Consider the following 17,553-nt stretch of genomic DNA (forward strand, 5'->3'; position numbering starts at 1 on the left):
CCAAACCTTCCCAACTTGCTGCGATAAAATCCAAGTTGGTCTTTCACCAACCTTTGTTTATCTGCATCACGAACTTGCCTAGAAAGCATTGTCTCCCAACCATCCATCACCTCATCATCGGGCTCTTTTCCACATCCTTGGAACTCGGGATCCAAGACATACGTAGCAGCATGCATGGGAGAATGATAACCATTCCATTGTGCTTCACATAATTCTCGAACCTCTGCATATTTCTCATTAGACAAGCCCATTCTCGATCATTCGGTTAGTCCCATGATAAACCTTGCCAATGCATGGCTCCTGTCCATCTGCAATCCGCATCAAGCGCATGATCGGCTTCATCACAACATTGATAGTGTTGACTTCACCCCAAAATGTGAAGTGTTGTATGCTTCTCTCGCAACCTCTATGTTGGCTCTGGACCGAGAAAGAGTCCATCCCATCCATTCATTGCATACAACCAATTGCATCAAAGGCAAGTGCACTTTGGATTAACCAAAGTGTGTCTCTGAGTACTTCAAGAGATCCTTTTTGGGCGATCTCGTGCGGAATTCATTCAAAATAAACTGATGGTTTTGAATGAAGCTGATTATCTCCTTGCCTTTTTGAATGTGTGGATCAACCCATGGCAAGCTGCCAACATCCTTCTGCAAGCTGCTCAAACAATAAGCAAAGCATGGACTAAATGTGATATATGCGGATACTTGTCTTCAAGCTTTAGATCAGCTGCATTATTTGTTGCCTCACCATCAGCTAAGAATTGAATAACATTTTGTGGGCCAACTTTCTCAATACCTTGGGCCCACTCTTCCATAATCTGATCTGCAGTTTTTCCAGTCCCAAAAGCATCATGTGAGGAAATGAATTGCATTTTTCCTCGATAACAAGCAACCATGCCATGAATGGACCTTTTTCGAGTGTCACTCCCACCATGTGCAATAAGTGACACACCATTCTTTGCCCAACTTTCATGCACAGATTCTAAAGCACATTCAATTGCAACTTTCTCCTTTTGCAACTAGGTGGTGCGTAGTGTCTCATACGAAGGAGGCTTGTATGTTGGGCCATACCGTGCAATCTCCTAGACCATTTCAATAAAATATGGGGACCTGGCAACATTGAATGCTACATGATCATGATAAAAGAACCTTGCAACAGCTGCATCTATCCTCTCTTTCTTGCAGGGATCCCAGGCTGCTCTCAAGGTTTGCTGCTTGTCGGAGCTTGCACCCATAGGTTGCGAAACAGAAAATGCAAAGCTCCCAAGTCCTCCATATTGCTGTCCATCTCCCAAGTGTACATTTTCCCCATGTCTATTGAAGTAAGATGCATCAATTGCCGGTTTCTTTCGTGCACATGCTTTCTCCTCTTCACGTGGGTACTTTGCCAAAAACTCTCTACGGATTTCAGGTTTTTTCCCTGGGCATTTGTTCACTTGTGCTTTTTCATTGTTCACACGGCATAGATGTGCTCTCACACGGTTTGCTCCTCGTGACTTCTCTTTGTTACATTGCTTGCATTTCCATTGTGTTGCACCTCCCTTCAATGAATATCGTTCTAGCCTTTCAACCTCGTCCCACCAGGTAGCATTCGAAGCCGATCGCTTTGAGCCCAAGGAAGCCAATAGACTTTCAAAGTTATCCATGAGAGAGAGAGAGCGTGAGAGAAATGAGTCCTTTATTGTCTACTGTATAATGGGGAGAGACTCGAGAGTTGAGAGAGAATAAGGAGTTTTAAATTTTGCTATTTGCTGCAGACTGTGACAGACCAAAAGTTTCAAAGTTCAAATTGAGAAAGAGAGAGAGAAGAGAGAAAAGCTTGCTGCCTTGCCTTGTAAGTTGTCATTGTTGGAAGATAGGACTGTTGAAACGTAGGCGTACAGGGCGACGAGCAGGTACGGGCATCAGGTACTTTTGCCCTGTTTTTTTGAAATATTACACGTCATCCGTTCCACGTGGGTTTTGTTTAGGAGTGGAGCATTTTGGACATCTTCACGTTCTGGGAGGCGACATCAGGACCTCATAGTGCTCCTCCTAGACTTTGAGAAAGCTTATGATAGGGTTGATTGGAGCTTTCTAGTCCCAGTGGAGTGGATCCGTTGTGTTTCAGGACTTTACTTAGCCTCACAGTCAGGTTCTCATTCAGGGAGATCGAGGTGACAGATTCCCCCTTTCTCGCTCGGTCCGGTAAGGCTGTCCACCACTAGCACCTTACCTTTTCCTATTCGTCACCAAGGCGATGAGCAGTTTCCTCTCGGCTCTGGAGAGGGGCTCTAGGGATTGCATCTCCCCCTCCGTACTTAGGAGTTGTTGGACTCAGAGTTTGTAGATGACACACAACAGCATACCTTTCCAGAGATGTGGGGAATCTCCAGAGATTCACTGAGGCGATGAAGATCTTTTTTTTTGCGCATCAGGAGCGTAGATCAATTGGCACAAGTCGTGTGGTTTCAGGGTAGGCTCTACAGCCGCCCCGACTTGGCACACAATTGAGGCTTTCCAATGGATCTCGAGGGGCACTCCAATCCGCTATGGGATGCCAAGTAGGCATCGATTTCTCTTTGGAGTAGCAGCTCGCCCCTTTGCTAGGCTCTCCGTAGTAGCTGGTTGAGTGGTGGCGGCGAACCCGGTCCTTGCCACCACGTGGGACATCACACTCTTGTTGGGCCTTCTCCTGAGCATGCATTGGTCAGGTACAGCGGTTGACCGGAACTCCTTGTGGGCCGATAGCGCGATGGGAGGCTTGCCCGGGCCAAGGTGGCTTGGAGAGTGATCATTCAACCAGGACGTATAGGGGGCCTAGTCATCATTGACCCCGCCATTCAGAGCTGCGTCCTGTTGGGCGAGCTAATTGTTACCTTCCCGGTGGTTATCCTTGGAAGGACTTCCTGTTGGTCCGGATTTCAGCCTGTACATTGAGCCTTGGGGAGGGAGGGGGTTGGCCGTAGAGCACTAGATAGATCTTAACAGAGATGCGGGCCCGCGGATCTAGCCCAGCTTTTGAGGGCAGATATGCAGCTAGCCTACTCTAAGCTTGGGATCACCTCAGGGGCCGGCCCTCAGGCAGTTAACTTCGGTAGCCTCAGAGAAGTGGCTTCGGCAGTCCCTTATCTGGAACCCCCTGATCCGTTTACCCAATGGCCATATGTTGGGGGCCCAACCTCATGTATCATGGGGAGCGTTGAGCATAGGACCTGCCAGGTCCCGTGGAGGCTGGCTTACGCAGAGGCAGCTGCCCCTGGAGGCTAAGGAGAGAAGCTTGGTAGGGATTTGGGGTAGAGACAGACTTAGCCTCGACATCGACTCTGCTATTCTCGAGGAGTGGTTGACACCTATCTGAGACTCGACCCCCCCCACTGGGCATGTTTACTAGGCATGATATTCTCTTGGCAGTCCATGGCGCGGATGAAGGTTATGGTTTGCTCACTTTTTCTATTGGTCCCCCTGACAGATTAGAGAGATCAGAGTCCCCATTTGGAGGATTTCAGTGGCTGCACCTTACAAAGGGTGAGGGTGATCAGATTTCAGGCACACGAGTGGCTCATAGAACCCCCCGCCAGCCAACGTGGCCAGGGAGACTTTGGCGGTTATGGATTTGGGAGAGTTGACCCCTCACGTGCCTCCAATGGGACCCCTCGGGGAGTGGACTTGGCGTGATCCTACTGATTGAGAGGAGACTTTGGATAGCCCTTTTTCGCATACTGAGCGTGGCTAGGCCGTAGGATTCAGATGTCAGAGGTTGATGGCACCCCGACATCAGCACTACATTGGCAGTCACAGGGCCTCTCACAACGATTTCTTTGAAATTTTTGGAAGAGGCTCTGGGACAGTTTTCGGCCTCGAAAGATCACCCTCTTTCTTTGGTTGATGGCACTTAGGAGCTTGGCCCGGTTGGCACGTGGGTGGCCATTGGTGGTTGACTAGCAGCTTGTCTGAGTGGGGCCACCCTCAGGAGTCGAAGCGTCACTGTCTTTGGGATTGCCCGATGGCTCAACAGGTTTGGCAGTGGATTCCCAGCATTTTCACGATGGACAAGACCTCGACCCGTATCATTTCATGGGGTAGTGTGGCTTGGGCACAACGGCTGAGGTTGTCATGGCTTATGAGGAGGAAGGTGTGGGGCTACCCTTCAGGTCTCTCACCTTCGCATTTCGGCAGTACTAGTCCCAGTCCTAGTCCCATCTACTGATCACTGGAGTCCGGGCTCGTGCCAGAGATGGGAGATCTACAGTAGCATTGTAGCTTGGCACATATATGGAGAGCTAGATGTAGCGAGGCCATCGAGGGTACCCACACTCCGCCTTTGGAGTCCATCAGGAGCATTTGGCTCGACATCATTCATACCCTCCGCAATCAGTGGGGGAAGTTACAGGGTGGCTCTGACCGCATGCAGAAGCGGCGGGAAGCTTTCTTGAGGTCCCTCTCTTTGCATGAAACCTCAATTTTCACTTAGCCTCTTGCCTTTCATTTCCTTCATGATTCACGCCAGAGGGTAAGGGTTAACATTGCTCAGTGGTGGCGGACAATCGTAAAGATTTACCTATGGTCCCCAAATGTCCATGTCCCCTTTTTGGTCCATATACACTTGAGTGCCCATTGACTGCCCACATCTCCATGGCCCCCCTTTGACCATTCTTAGTCACGATTAAACTCGATGGTTTTCACACATGGCATGACACAGTTGCCTGGAACTTGGACAAGGACTTGACACTTGACTTGGCTGTCCAAGGCACCTGGCCATAGGTCCAATAAGTGTCCAGTAGGCCTCTAGCAAAGAGGGTTACAAAGACTTGTGCCACGAGCACAACATGACTCAACCCTAATGGCCTAGATAGCGCTTGGCGACTTGTCCCTGGACTAGGGGTTAGAACTTGCTCTTGGCCCATCAAAAAGGGTGTCCTAAGTGTACTTGCTTCACAGAATGTCCACGTGGCACCCTAGTATAGAAGGTGTGCAGGTGACATTATGAGCCACCCTCTTTGGTAACTTTGAACGTAGAGGAACTTTAATAATCAAGTGTAGTCCATGTTGTCCAACATACCATATACATTATCTGCCAAAGATGTTCTTTCCTTACCTCAAACTCCATGATTGATCACGATGCTCTTATGATTCACCATAAAATGTAAAACGTAACATTGCATAATATGGATTTGGATGCGACGACTCCTTATGAAGTGTAGCATTTAGCTTACATCATTGGGCCTAATACGAATGGCCATTACATCAAGACTGTAATAAGTGCAAATAGGCAAGACACTTATGAGTAACTTTTTTTAAATTGACAAGGATATTTGGGTTGGCCTTATTGTGAATACATACTTTTTGTTGTGTCTTGTCAGATGTCGAACGCCTCCGAGCGCTGTCGAATGCCGAGGCGACTCAGCCGACTGCGGATAGATGAAATCCGCGAGGCCCTAATCGACATGGGTCTCCTCTGTGATGCTCGAGCGAGGTCTGTGCCCAGCGCTCTCCGGACTGCAGGTGAGCGCCAGGGAACTGCCAGGGTCTCCCGGGAAGGTGAGGCGGGCGGAGGGGGAGGGGGGGGAGGCGAGGGAGGTGGAGAGGGAGCCGCTGCCGAAACCGGAGCGGGGGCGGGCGGAGGCGAAGGTGGAAGCGGGGCGGTGGGAGGGGACGGGGGCGGGGGAGGTGAAGGAGGGGGAGCTGGCATCTCCTGGTCCTCGGTCGCTGCAGGGGTCTCCTCCTGAAGGGGAGAAAAGCTGTTCCTCACTGGAACCCAGTGAGACTGAGACTGTGGCTGCTGATGCAGCGGTCTCTGTGCGTGCTGCTGTGGCTGTCTCCCTCGGCGGCGCCCCTGTCCAGGCTGCCACTCCGAGGTCTCGGTGGCCTGAGCAGGTGTCCCTGAGGCATCCTGCCGAGCCGAATCTGTGGGCGGGCCATCAGTAGCCTGCTGCTGTGGTGCGGGTCGAGGTCTCCTGCGAGGGCAGGCCTTGGCCAAATGACCAACCTGCCTGCAAATGAAGCACTGGTTCGGGAGCCCCGAAAACTCCACTCTCTGATCTATCCACCCCCCCCCTATCCTAGGTAGCTGAATGACCTTAGGAAGGGAGGAGATGTCAGACACCAACACTCTGACCGAAGGTAGCCCAGCTGCTCTGGCCACCACTGAAGCAGCTGAGGGGCCCGTCTCTAGTACCGAGCCCACCAATGCTCCGAGCCTGGAGAGGAGCGGAAGATACTCCCGGCGGAGACCAGGGAAACAGACTGTAATATGGAAGAGGCGCTCTCCCTGCTCCGCCGCTGCTGGGTCAAATCCATGCTGCCAAGGTCTGAAGAAAGCCCGAGCACCCCTGATGTCCAGAGGACTCATGGCAAGGACCTTGGCAACGCTCTGGGCGGCCTCGAATTCGATCTGATAATGGCCCCGGCCCAGGAGCTGTACATCTAGGATCTTGCCCACATCTGCAAGAAGGCGAGCCTGAAGAAGATCCCTGATCTCCCCTCTGCTGGGGCGAGTGCCGACTATACGGCAGATGGTGGAATGAGCCTGGAGGCGTTCCACCTCTGCGGTGAGGCTCGCTTCCTCTTCCGGCGAAAGAGAAAGCCTGATGGGGATGTCCTCGGGGGCGGGCGAGGGGGCTGCGGATGAGTCCCTCTGAGGCGAGGCGGGAGGAGTCTCCATCAGAGTCTGAAGCTCAGGCGAAGGCGAGGCGAATGCGGGAAACCTGCAAGAAACGGGCTGCACACGAAGAGGCGGGAGACCGGAAGAAAATGAAGAAAAACAAGAACCCCCAGGGGGTGAGAAACAGCACGAACGAGGAGGGAGGGGGGAAAAAAGAAAGAGAAGCCCTGAGGGGGGGGGGCGGCAAATGAAAAAAAAGGGGGGAAAGGGAGGGAAGGCGAGGCGAAGCTGAGGGGAGGCGGGTGCGAACAGGCGGAGAGGGGGGGGAGGCGGCGAACAGGCGAAGAGGGGGCGGCTAGGAGGGGGGGGCGAAATGGCGAAGAGGGGGGAGGCGAAGCAGCGAGGCAGGAGGGAGGGGGGGCGCAGCGGCGAGAAGAGAGCAGGCGGGGGATTGGAGGGGCGAATAGGCGGAAAGGAGGGAGGGCGAACAGGCGAGAGAGAGAGGGAGGACAGGCGGGCGCGTGCAGAGCAGGGTGGAGGCGGGGCTTCAGCGAGCGCAATTGACAAGGATATTTGGGTTGGCCTTATTGTGAATACATACTTTTTGTTGTGTCTTGTCAGATGTTTTTAAGATAGGGTTGGTTACGTGGCTAGGTTGTGTCCACTGCGATATATAGCCAATAAAAGGAAGAAAGGGTCTAGAGACCACTTGAAGGGTGTAATCTTAGTTATACAAGAAAGGACTTCAATGAGGGGTGTTATCTATGTCATCTCAAATTTTAGCTTTTTGCTGCAGGTTGCCATCTTCCTCATTCAACGAAACCGTCATGCACTGTTAGGCAGGGCAATGGACAACCAAGACATGAAACGTGTGCTTGATTTTCTCTCCTCTGATCCGGTATTTTTCAAATTTTCTGGCGATACAGTACAATTTTTAATATTTAAGTTTTGCATAAACTTTGCCCAACAACATGGTGTGATTGAGTTTATTTTGTCGCTTGCTCATGTTGCTTTAGGTAGTGGATGCTGTTTATGATTGCAAAAGTGAGGTCATCGGACCACGATCCTACAGATTCAAAGCAGAAATAGGTAATCAGCTTTTAAGAAATCTTTTGCAATGGTTTTTAAGTTTTATTCCTGCTTTGTTAATGAGTTCCACTATTGATGTTTTCAGACATTCTCAATAAGAACTGCAATCGAGACCATGTTCGAATTGTATTTCTCTTGATTCAGGCCTGGAGAGCTGAATCACACCCTCAAATTTTTGGTACATACGCTGATATGATGTGTGATATTTGATATATATCACACATCATGATATATATGCTACGCTGGCAGGGATTCACTCAGAATCCTTCCAAGGTCACCTAAACAATGGACAAGCACAAGATTAATCTAAAATTAGGGTTCCACAGGCAATCTCACCACCCAACCATAGATCTTGTCTAACACAAGATCTCCCCTCTAGCATAGCTACACCAGTCAGCCCTGACAACCCAGACCGCCATCGGTATGGGATGGACCGTCCATACAGACCACATCAGTTAGCCCTGGCATCGCATATTGCCATTGGCGGACCGTCTACATCAAGGATGGAGGATAGGGAGTGGATTGCACCCATCTTTTAGGCAAAGACCATCTTGTCACATGAAAATACAATACATTATCATAACCCTCCCTTATGTGGCTTTTTCCAATGAAAGCTATACTTACGGGATTATGAACTTATAAGTCACTTAATTAACTTATAAGCCTTAGCCCTTATAATCAGCCTGAAAAGCCTGGCACCAATGCCAACTCATGGGACACCAGCATTCAGGTCACCCAAAAAAGTAAACACCATGACATGACGGGGTTTTAGAAATGAAACTTCTCTTTTTCCAATCCCCTCAACTTGTCTCTCTCAAAGAGAACCTCAAGGTCTTTTGGTATGCGATAGGTAACAGCACTTGACCTCTCCATAGACGGCTTACCACCATTTCAGTACCCAATGGCAGCCACACATTATGAAATTAGGAACTGCACTGAGTCATCAGAGATGGCATTTAGCAATGCCTTTGTTGCCTTTCTTGTTCCCTTTTATTTTATGTTCATATTGGCAGTCTTATGCACCAACCATCTCAGCGGTGTATGTTTACATTATATATATCAATTGCGTGCCTTACACCAGCTGTTTCCTAGTTTTAAAACTTTTCACCCTTTCTGTTTTCAGATGGTGTCATTTCCTTTATTATTGCCATTTCTTGTGATTATGTAGCTGGGCAATCAGCCCTTTGGACTGCAGCTCTCTTACCTGCCTTACAGGAAGTAGGTTAAACAAACTTTGTGGTACCACATCTATTCTATGACCGTTCCCTGGAAAAATTTGAATCCTTTGGAAGTATTTGGAGGTTTACCTTCAACTTGTTTCTTTTTTTTAATTTTGGCAGAAAGGAGCCTTCTATTAAGTATGAATAGACCATACAAAATCACGGCTAGAATCTGGAACAAAAAATCCTCATCCCAGAATGTAGGGTGATCTCAACTAATTTGGGGCACAAAGGTGCCAAGAGACTCGTGTGGGGGTTGATGAGAGAAAGATCCCTTGTTCCCATTCCCTCATGAAAACAATGTGCTTTGCTTGCTCAGATCTGGATGGTCCCTGCAGCGAGCCCATGTGGCCATAAGAGAGTGAGTAATATCTCCCCATATAGCACAAATGCACTGAGTGTCATATATCTGAACGCCCTAGACCATACAAAATCACGGCTAGAATCTTGAACAAAAAATCCTCATCCCTAGGGTGATCTCAACTAATTTGGGGCACAAAGGTGCCAAGAGACTCGTGTGGGGGTCGATGAGAGAAAGATCACTTGATCCCACTCCCTCATGAAAACAATGTGCTTTGCTTGCTCAGATCTGGATGGTCCCTGCATACGAGCCCATGTGGCCATAAGAGAGTGAGTAATATCTCCCCATATATAGCACAAATGCACTGAGTGTCATATATCTGAACGCCCTCAATAGCCTCTGCGCATCTGGCCCTCCAAATCTGCCAAGCTGTGATAATGTCAATGATCTCCCAAGCAGTATGAATCCTCTACAGAGGTGGTCTATACTGTGTGTGAGGAATATCAGCATGCAACACCTTCAAATGAATCCTCTACAGAGGTGGTCTATACTGTGTATGAGGAATATCAGCATGCAACACCTTCAACCTGTTTCTACCTGCTTAAGTTACAAAGTTACGTGTTGCACTTAGAACTCTCATAGTATGTTGCTTGAAAAGCTAGTTCAAAACCCGAGGATAGCATATGCTTTTCTTTTTTTTTTTGAGCAATGCCACTCTCACACACCTGAGTATGACAACAGGGTACCACCTTCCAAATATTTGCCAGGTAAGGCAATGGAGAAGCTGTGGGAAGTAAACGGCTTGGCCTGGCTGGCTGGAGTTAACACTGTGCACAGTTAATCATGGGTAGGAGCCAAGTGATCTTTGATCTCTATTGCATCTGTCCCTAGTTTATAGATGATGATGCCTGAGGAGCAGGAATCAGGATTGGGGGCTGTTGTCATACAATCACCATCAAGGAAGGTGTAGAGCGCTGGGCGATTTGTGGGTGACGTCCAACACACAGACCATGTGAACGCCCTCTTGGGAGGGAAGAAGTTGAGGTTTTGAACTCACAATGGTGTCATTGGGAATTGTGAGCTCTAACGACTAGGCTAATGCCTCGGGGACACACTACACTTGTCAAAGTATTTGTTTGCACAACCCATCTTGAGTTTTCTTTCGTTCTTGTCCATCGGTTGTTTTCTGGTCTTCGTCTTTTTTTTTTCTCTCTCTTTTAGCCCTCAGCTTCAGGGAGGGAGGGGCATCAAGTCCATGGGATTGCTGAGCTGAAGGGTTGCCAGTGAAGCATGGTAAAAGATATTGCAAGTTAATTTGTCAGAGTGTTCTGTGGGAGGACTATTGAGGAAGGAACTTACTATTGTTACAGGGAGTTCTGAAACAAAGGAATTCTGAAAATGGGCTAGAGAGATCAATGAGCCTTTCTTTCATGCGGCCAGGGAAGTGATAGAAACTCAAATGGATTGTTGTGAAGAGGCGACCCATAATTCTTTGCAGAGTTTCTGCCGTGTGTCCCATCTTCAGCCCATGATCAATCGCCTCGACCTTAAGCATCCTTCTTGATAATAATGCATTGCATTACTTTATAATCTATTAGAAGGCATTGGCTGCACCATTTTCCCATTGTGCAGTTATCAGAAAAGCTGAGGTCCTGACATCCAAGTTTGTCACATAGGCAACTATAAGTACTAACACCTGCTACAAAGCACTGTTAATGGTCAAGTGGTATGCACATTTCTTGCTTTGTCTTGTGTACACATGGCTAGTAGTGAAGCAGCTATACCAGAAGTATTTCACGCTAAAAGATTTACTGAATTTGCATCATCTTTGCGATTCTGTAGATTTTAATGGAGTTGTAATTGTACAAAATTATCTCAAGAGGATAGGTCGGGAGGCATGGACCAATGAGGTAAGTGGTGCTCATCTGCAGCACATTTTGTGTTCTGCACATCTCATGTTCTCTTTGTAGAATAAGAGGCCATGCTTGTTTTCTGGCATTCTTGAAGCAGTTCAGAGAAGCAGTAAATGATCCTGATGGGCGTGCTTTGGACCGTGTGATGTCTTACTACGGTAAATCATCTCTTGGGAGGATGGATGCTTCAATACTACAAGCTTTTCAACATGAGCTGATCGAGATTGGTTTTAATGGTTTATAATGTTTGCAGGGGAGGAGGTGGTTTCAGCTCTTGGTAGTGAAGTCGACAGGCTGGAAAAAGAAATCCAGAGACTGGTCCCAGGTATTCGGCATGTGGATATCGAAACTCACAATCCTAACGGTCCTCCTCCTTTCTAATGTGTATTTTCCATTTGGTATATTCAAATCCATTGATTTTTAGATGGCATTTTTTAAATTATTAGTCCTGCCTTTAGCAGTGGTTACATATTAGTATCATTTATGCAAAACTCCAGTGCCAGTGGGCGAGTATCAACAAAAATACTCCCACTTTGAGAATACGGTAGTTACTGAATGCTCCCGAGTAGTGCTGCAGCGGACCAAATTCTAGAAGATTTCAACTAGCATGAAAGAAAATTTGCCACCTAAAATTGATCTCTGTTGTACGACTCTGCATTATGCACATGAGATGCTAGAGGAATGTACACTTATCAAAACTTACTTCGACTTGAGATCAAGCAGATACTTGCAATTTTTTTCCCCACATCATTGTTAAGAAGAAAAGCGGCTGGAAGCCGACTTCATTTTGGCTGGTAAAGGATTAAATTATTTCAAAAATGCATGGTGTCTGTAAATACCTTCACATACCCTACATCTATCAGAGGCATGCCACATTAAAAAACAGTATAATAAAAGGTGACAACTACATACTATAGATTATCCAAAGGAAGAGGCAACAACATGAGTACAGTGTGCACAGGTCAGGGGTAAAATAGTGGTTATATATGGACAAATCACCCCTCTAGATGTCTGGAGTGTGCGCATGAGTAACAATAGAAGGCAGCAATAAGTATCTTTGGATAAAGGATACGGATAGTAGCGTGTCTCCTACAATGTATCCTTTGGTCACGAGTCAAAAAGTTCTCAGGATCAAGGAACGGGGGTGAAACAGTGGTCATTGACTCTTAATCTGCGCCAGTTGTGTTTGTATGAAGTCGTGGATGCCTGGGCCTGGGGTGTCTAGTGACTATGGCGTAGTGGCATCCTCTATATTTACTGTAGTGTGCAGATTTGAAGCTGCACACTGGAGTAAGAATAGAGACCATAGTTTGTGTTTGTTTTGTTTTCAATAAATGAAATTGTTCTCTCAATTTGCAAGGTTGGATTTATTCAGTCTTACGAAGGTATTTATCTTACTACAGTGCAGATTCAAGGCTGTTGTGAAATAAATACTTGGTCCATCACCACAAAGCAACATCCTGCCTACTTGGCTTTGTGTTATCCTTGCATGTTGAAAGAAAGATGTAATTAGCGTTTGATACTGACGAGTGCTCTCTTTACAAGCGATCACTTCCTCATGGAGCTGCTTCACCTTGAGGAGGAAGAGACCCATACATTTGTGATAGTAGATGGGCATTTCATGATAGACAAAGCATTTGTAATGATACTGCTCTGTCTTGATTGTCATCTCATATATCTGGGAGATTTGAGTGCATTGTGATTGTGAATCCCCTTGTTGGCTTGCCTAGATCTTAATCTGATCAATGCAAAATTCTTATAGCATGTGCTGTGCATGTGTAAATGTGTAGATATGTGGATTTTGAATGGAACTATGAGTAGTGACATACAAGAATTGTTCCTTGTAAGATTTCACCTTTGTTGATAAATAAGATGGGTCATCCCATAGTTAGAAGATAAACAGCTGGAGGATGTCCAGGTGGATGATACAGTTCAGCTCCTTTCATGTGAGGTGACGATTGGGAGCTCCATAGTTGTCTAGAAAGGTGGCAATCTGTCCTTTGGATGCCTTAAAAGAGAAGCCTTCTAGTCACCTTGACTTGTTATTTGCGTGATGTATGGATGAAGCAAGTGCAATGCTGGGTAGATGATTTGATAGGGACGAAGTCTTGTGAAGGGAAGTGACGATATGGAAGATCGCGAGGGTTGAAGTTGTGAACTCTTTAGAGATGATATCGTGTGACATTGAAGACCTGCAGAGGACATACTAATTTGCAACCTTTCAAGCCTGTTAACATAACCACATTTTTATGGAAGTAATATAGTTTCACACGGTTCGTAGTTCTGGCTTGAAATCTCCAAGTCAAATGACATCTTTGCCGTGAGAAAGCCATAATATCTTAATATAAGGGGAGGAGCGGTAGTTCTTCCTCCTTATGGGGACCCACTATGGAGTAAACTAGCATGCAGCGAAAAAAACATGTCTTTCTCTAGTCTTGATCCTCAGCCACATTACTATGCATTTGTGTCCACCACATATACAACTCTTGCGAGGTGATTCGAAAAACACTCAACCATGCTCGAACTTCACCTTATGTTTGTGTCTCATGTTTGAAAGATGTGGTTGAGCTATTCAACGTCACTATAGGTATAGCTTGTCAATACACCTCTCTATGTCTCTGTTGAGTTGGTGTTTGCTCGCTCATATCCCATTGTTGTATTTCCCTAGGAGCACATAGATTGATTAGCATAACAAACCATGGGATTATGTCGTTAGCCCTAGGAGTTGCAAGATGTCACATCAAGAATTACATGTGTATGAGAGTGGAGATGTAGGGCAAGCATCGGTTATGTAAGTTGAAAGGTCACATGGACATGGATACCCTTGTATGGGATGTAATTGGAGAGAGAGAGAGAGAGGGACATAATAGAGAGTGGAAGGAATACAATGCTTTTAGTCTTTCTCCTACATGTTTGTTTTGCAATAAGAACCTCTTATTATGCGTTTCATTTAGCTCTTTAGCACCTTGTTATGGGATTAGCAACATAAACACCTTTGACATCTTGCTGGCTCTAGCCTAGTATCCTATGCATTATGATAGCACATTTCTCTTCCCTCTTTGACCGTTTCAATCTCTACCCTCTTAATCTCAAGAGGAAGATATAGTAGAGAAGGAGAAGAAGAAGTAGCACCCCCTAGCAAATCCCTTCACAATTGCTCGACGTTGGAGAGGGCATAACTCTTCATAAAAGCATCGGGTTCATATACTTTAAAAAGCAAAGATGTACTTCTCAAGCTAATCTACAACTTTTGTTTAGACATTAGGTAAAAAATTTGCTTCTCTTTGTTGCTATTTTCAATCAATCTATCAATCTCCTAACGATCACACTCAACTCAAAACAACTTCCCTTGAATCCAAAAGGATCATGACAACCCTTCTACCCCACCTTCCAATCCCGTAGATGCACAATGACTGTAGTTGACACTCTTTTGACCCTATCTGACTGTATTCTCTCAACAGGAGATGGCTGTTTCAATTATAAGACAACTCTGACTCTCAGGACAACATACTTACATGCAGAGTTGTTCTATCCTAACAAAATCAATCAAAATAAGCTCCATATCACAAATTCTCATCAATCACAACGCAGATTCAAGTTTTGAACACTCAGTTCTCTTCACAAAAGCAAATACTAACTTTGTGTCAACAGCCTTGAGACATGGATTCAAACTTAACACGAGATAACACTAAAAATTTTGGGGATCCTTCATAGGTAGACCTCTACAACTATTCAAATTGCTATTACTACCACAAAATGAAAATCTTTCCCGAACACACACAAATCAGCACTCAGCTGATTGACAGCAGCTACACTTGAACAAAACTGGAACAAGTCATGTCTCTAAATAGAGTCGCCACACAGAAATAAAACAATGCTCCTATGAGATACAAGTTATGCCAAATCAAATCATACAAGATACTATGTAAACCTTAGCTCAATGCGAGTCAATCTCAAGAATGTAGGTGTGGAAGAAGTATCCCCGAAGTTGGTGCCGCCTAAGAACTTGTGTGAGGATGGTGGGACTCTGCCTAAAAATATGATGCTGAGGTAATTACCATGATATGCATCATATGGTGAAAGAGTTGTCGTTGGGTCCTCCAAAAAAAATTCACCTACATAACAGTCCAAATACTCCAAAAACTTGATGTACCCATCTAGATTATCACAAGGGGTGATGCATCAAAGTGACCATCATGCATGATCCGCCACCAAAGAACGAGCATGTAAAACATCTGCCTCTAGTGGTAGGGATAAAACAACATTAAGAACTACCACATTGGAAAAGGCAGATAGTGGAAGGCTGGATTGCCGAATTATTTACAAATGCTCAGATGTCAGCAGAAAGTTGGACATTAGATGTGGCAGAAAGTTAGACAACGGATACCAGACAGTCGGATGTTGGATTGTCTCATGTCAGACAATCAGATGTCAAATGTCAGAAAATCGGATCGGATTTTGCGTCAGTCGTTTGGATCAGCTTAGAGACAGCTAGGCTAGACTAGTGTCATCAGGGAGTCAACAAGGAGAGTTGACAGCTTCTATGAAGTTCCAAGGAAAGTATTTGAGTTTTGCTGATATTGGAGGACGCTCTGGGAGTGAGTCGGACACGTTTCTGCTGGGATCAGCTGTGCAGGCATCCGTTTCAGACTACAGTCAGAATTTGATTAGTTCCGTGTTAGTTGGGAGGGATTCAGGTCAGCTACTTGTTAGACGAAGTCAACTAAGGCATTTAGGTTGAAAATCAATGGTCTTGGGAGTTAGATCTAATGTGGGAAGACAATTGGAGATATTAGTTGAGTTGGATTGAGGGGTGTAGAGGTGTCCATTTGAGTCGGCCGAAGGTCTGAGGATTGGTTCCGAACTAATTGGTGTCCTTTGAGGTGGGATCCTAGTGTCCCCCAGTTTTGATCTCATTGTGTTTTCTTCTTGTGTGTTTGTTGGTGGTGGTATAGAGGCCATCATCCCCGCCGACAACCACATATGCTTGGTTTCCCCCATTGAGGATTATAAAGTTCTCGCTAAGGGCTGTGATCAGCAATTTGGAGTCCACTTGAAAATCAACTTAGGACCTATGGGGTTGATTTTGCTTACGATGTTTTCAGAGGTGAGAGAGGGGAAGATGTCACTCAGTTCTTGAGGAGGGTTGAGTTGACAGCCTTGAGAAATGATAGGGATGATGATGCCTATAAAGCTCGGATGATAGGACTACTTCTGGAGGGAGCAGCCAAGGAATGGTACGAAGATGTGTTAACAGAGGAGTAGAGGGGAAGATGTCACTCAGTTCTTGAGGAGGGTTGAGTTGACAGCCTTGAGAAATGATAGGGATGATGATGCCTATAAAGCTCGGATGATAGGACTACTTCTAGAGGGAGCAGCCAGGGAATGGTATGAAGATGTGTCAACAGAGGAGTAGAGGGAAAATTGGGAGTACTTGAGAAATGTACTAAGAAGAAAGTACGGGAAGACTGAAAGTCCAAGAGGACCTTTGGAAGCAACTTAGTAGGCTGTTCTAAGGGGAGGAATAAGAGATTGTTGCTTTTGTGAACAGGTTTGAAGGGGTTTGGAGAAGGATTGTGAGGATACTAGGGGAAAATCAGATCCCTCTTGATTTCCTGAAGAAGGATAGATTTATAGGACTGTTGCACGGGGTTATTAAGGATAAAGTTGAACTGCAAGACCCTGATACCTATGTTGAGGCAGTCAGGATGACATCAAAACAATGGAAGCAGAATGTGCGGAAACAAGAGTTGGCTTGGAAAGAAAGGGAGGCAGGTTTTCCAGCTAGATATGACCATGGTATCGGTGGATATATGCTTGAGCCTTTACCTATTGATGTTCATGTAGAGATCTTCGTGTTGAGATTCCAAGGGTTGCTGAGCAGACAGGGCTCAGGAAGGCCTGGATCAGGAAATTCAGAGGCTGACTGAGCAGATTGGGAATCTAAAGCTTGTTGTGCAGGTCATTTTAGGTCCGAAGGCCATAGGGAGAGAGACCACAAAGGAATAGGATGGAGCTCTTTTAGTGCTACAATTGTGGGGAGAGAGGGCATATAGCTCCACAGTGTGCTTAGCCAAGGAGGGAGCCAGGAGGCGTATACCCGATTATTCAAAGGCCTGAAGGAAACAGAGGAGTCGACAACATGGAAGTGAATAATGGAAATCAGGGGCCGGTACAAGGGCATATACCACCTTAAGCCCTTTGGGGAATGTACACATGCTTGAGACCATTGAAGAAGAGGAGGAAGATGAAGTTAACATGTTGGCCAATAAAAGAACCATGTTGTAGAGATCAGAGTCAGAAGGTGCTGGTAAGGAAACAAGGGCCAAGAAGAAAAGACAAAAAGGAAAGACACCCATGGAGAAGCTAGAGTCGAGTAAGCAAGGGAGAGCTAGAGCCAGGAGGAGGAAGATTGCTATTGAAGACTTTCAGCTGGGTGAGGGGGAAT

At 46.2% G+C, this 17,553-nt stretch overlaps 1 protein-coding gene across 5 annotated transcripts in view; it reads left to right on the forward strand.

Annotated features, from left to right (window-relative positions):
• Nucleotides 1-12,798, forward strand: part of LOC147632235 (Cation efflux family protein) — a 98,009-nt gene extending 85,211 nt beyond the window's left edge. For 2 of the 5 annotated variants that reach the window (XM_086808910.1, XM_086808914.1), the window contains 6 exons: nt 7,379-7,480; nt 7,599-7,671; nt 11,035-11,102; nt 11,200-11,263; nt 11,359-11,469; nt 12,509-12,798. In XM_086808910.1, coding sequence (XP_086665036.1) covers nt 7,379-7,480; nt 7,599-7,671; nt 11,035-11,102; nt 11,200-11,263; nt 11,359-11,469; nt 12,509-12,618 — 528 coding nt within the window. In that variant the 3' untranslated portion in view covers nt 12,619-12,798. The remainder of the gene's footprint in view (nt 1-7,378; nt 7,481-7,598; nt 7,672-11,034; nt 11,103-11,199; nt 11,264-11,358; nt 11,470-12,508) is intronic. The other 3 variants (XM_086808912.1, XM_086808911.1, XM_086808913.1) reach the window with 3 other exon arrangements.
• Nucleotides 12,799-17,553: the final 4,755 nt, after the last annotated feature.

The sequence above is a fragment of the Cibotium barometz genome, chromosome 14, assembly GCF_041138505.1.
Source record: "Cibotium barometz isolate CiBa-2024 chromosome 14, ASM4113850v1, whole genome shotgun sequence".
NCBI classification, from domain to species: Eukaryota; Viridiplantae; Streptophyta; class Polypodiopsida; order Cyatheales; family Cibotiaceae; genus Cibotium; species Cibotium barometz.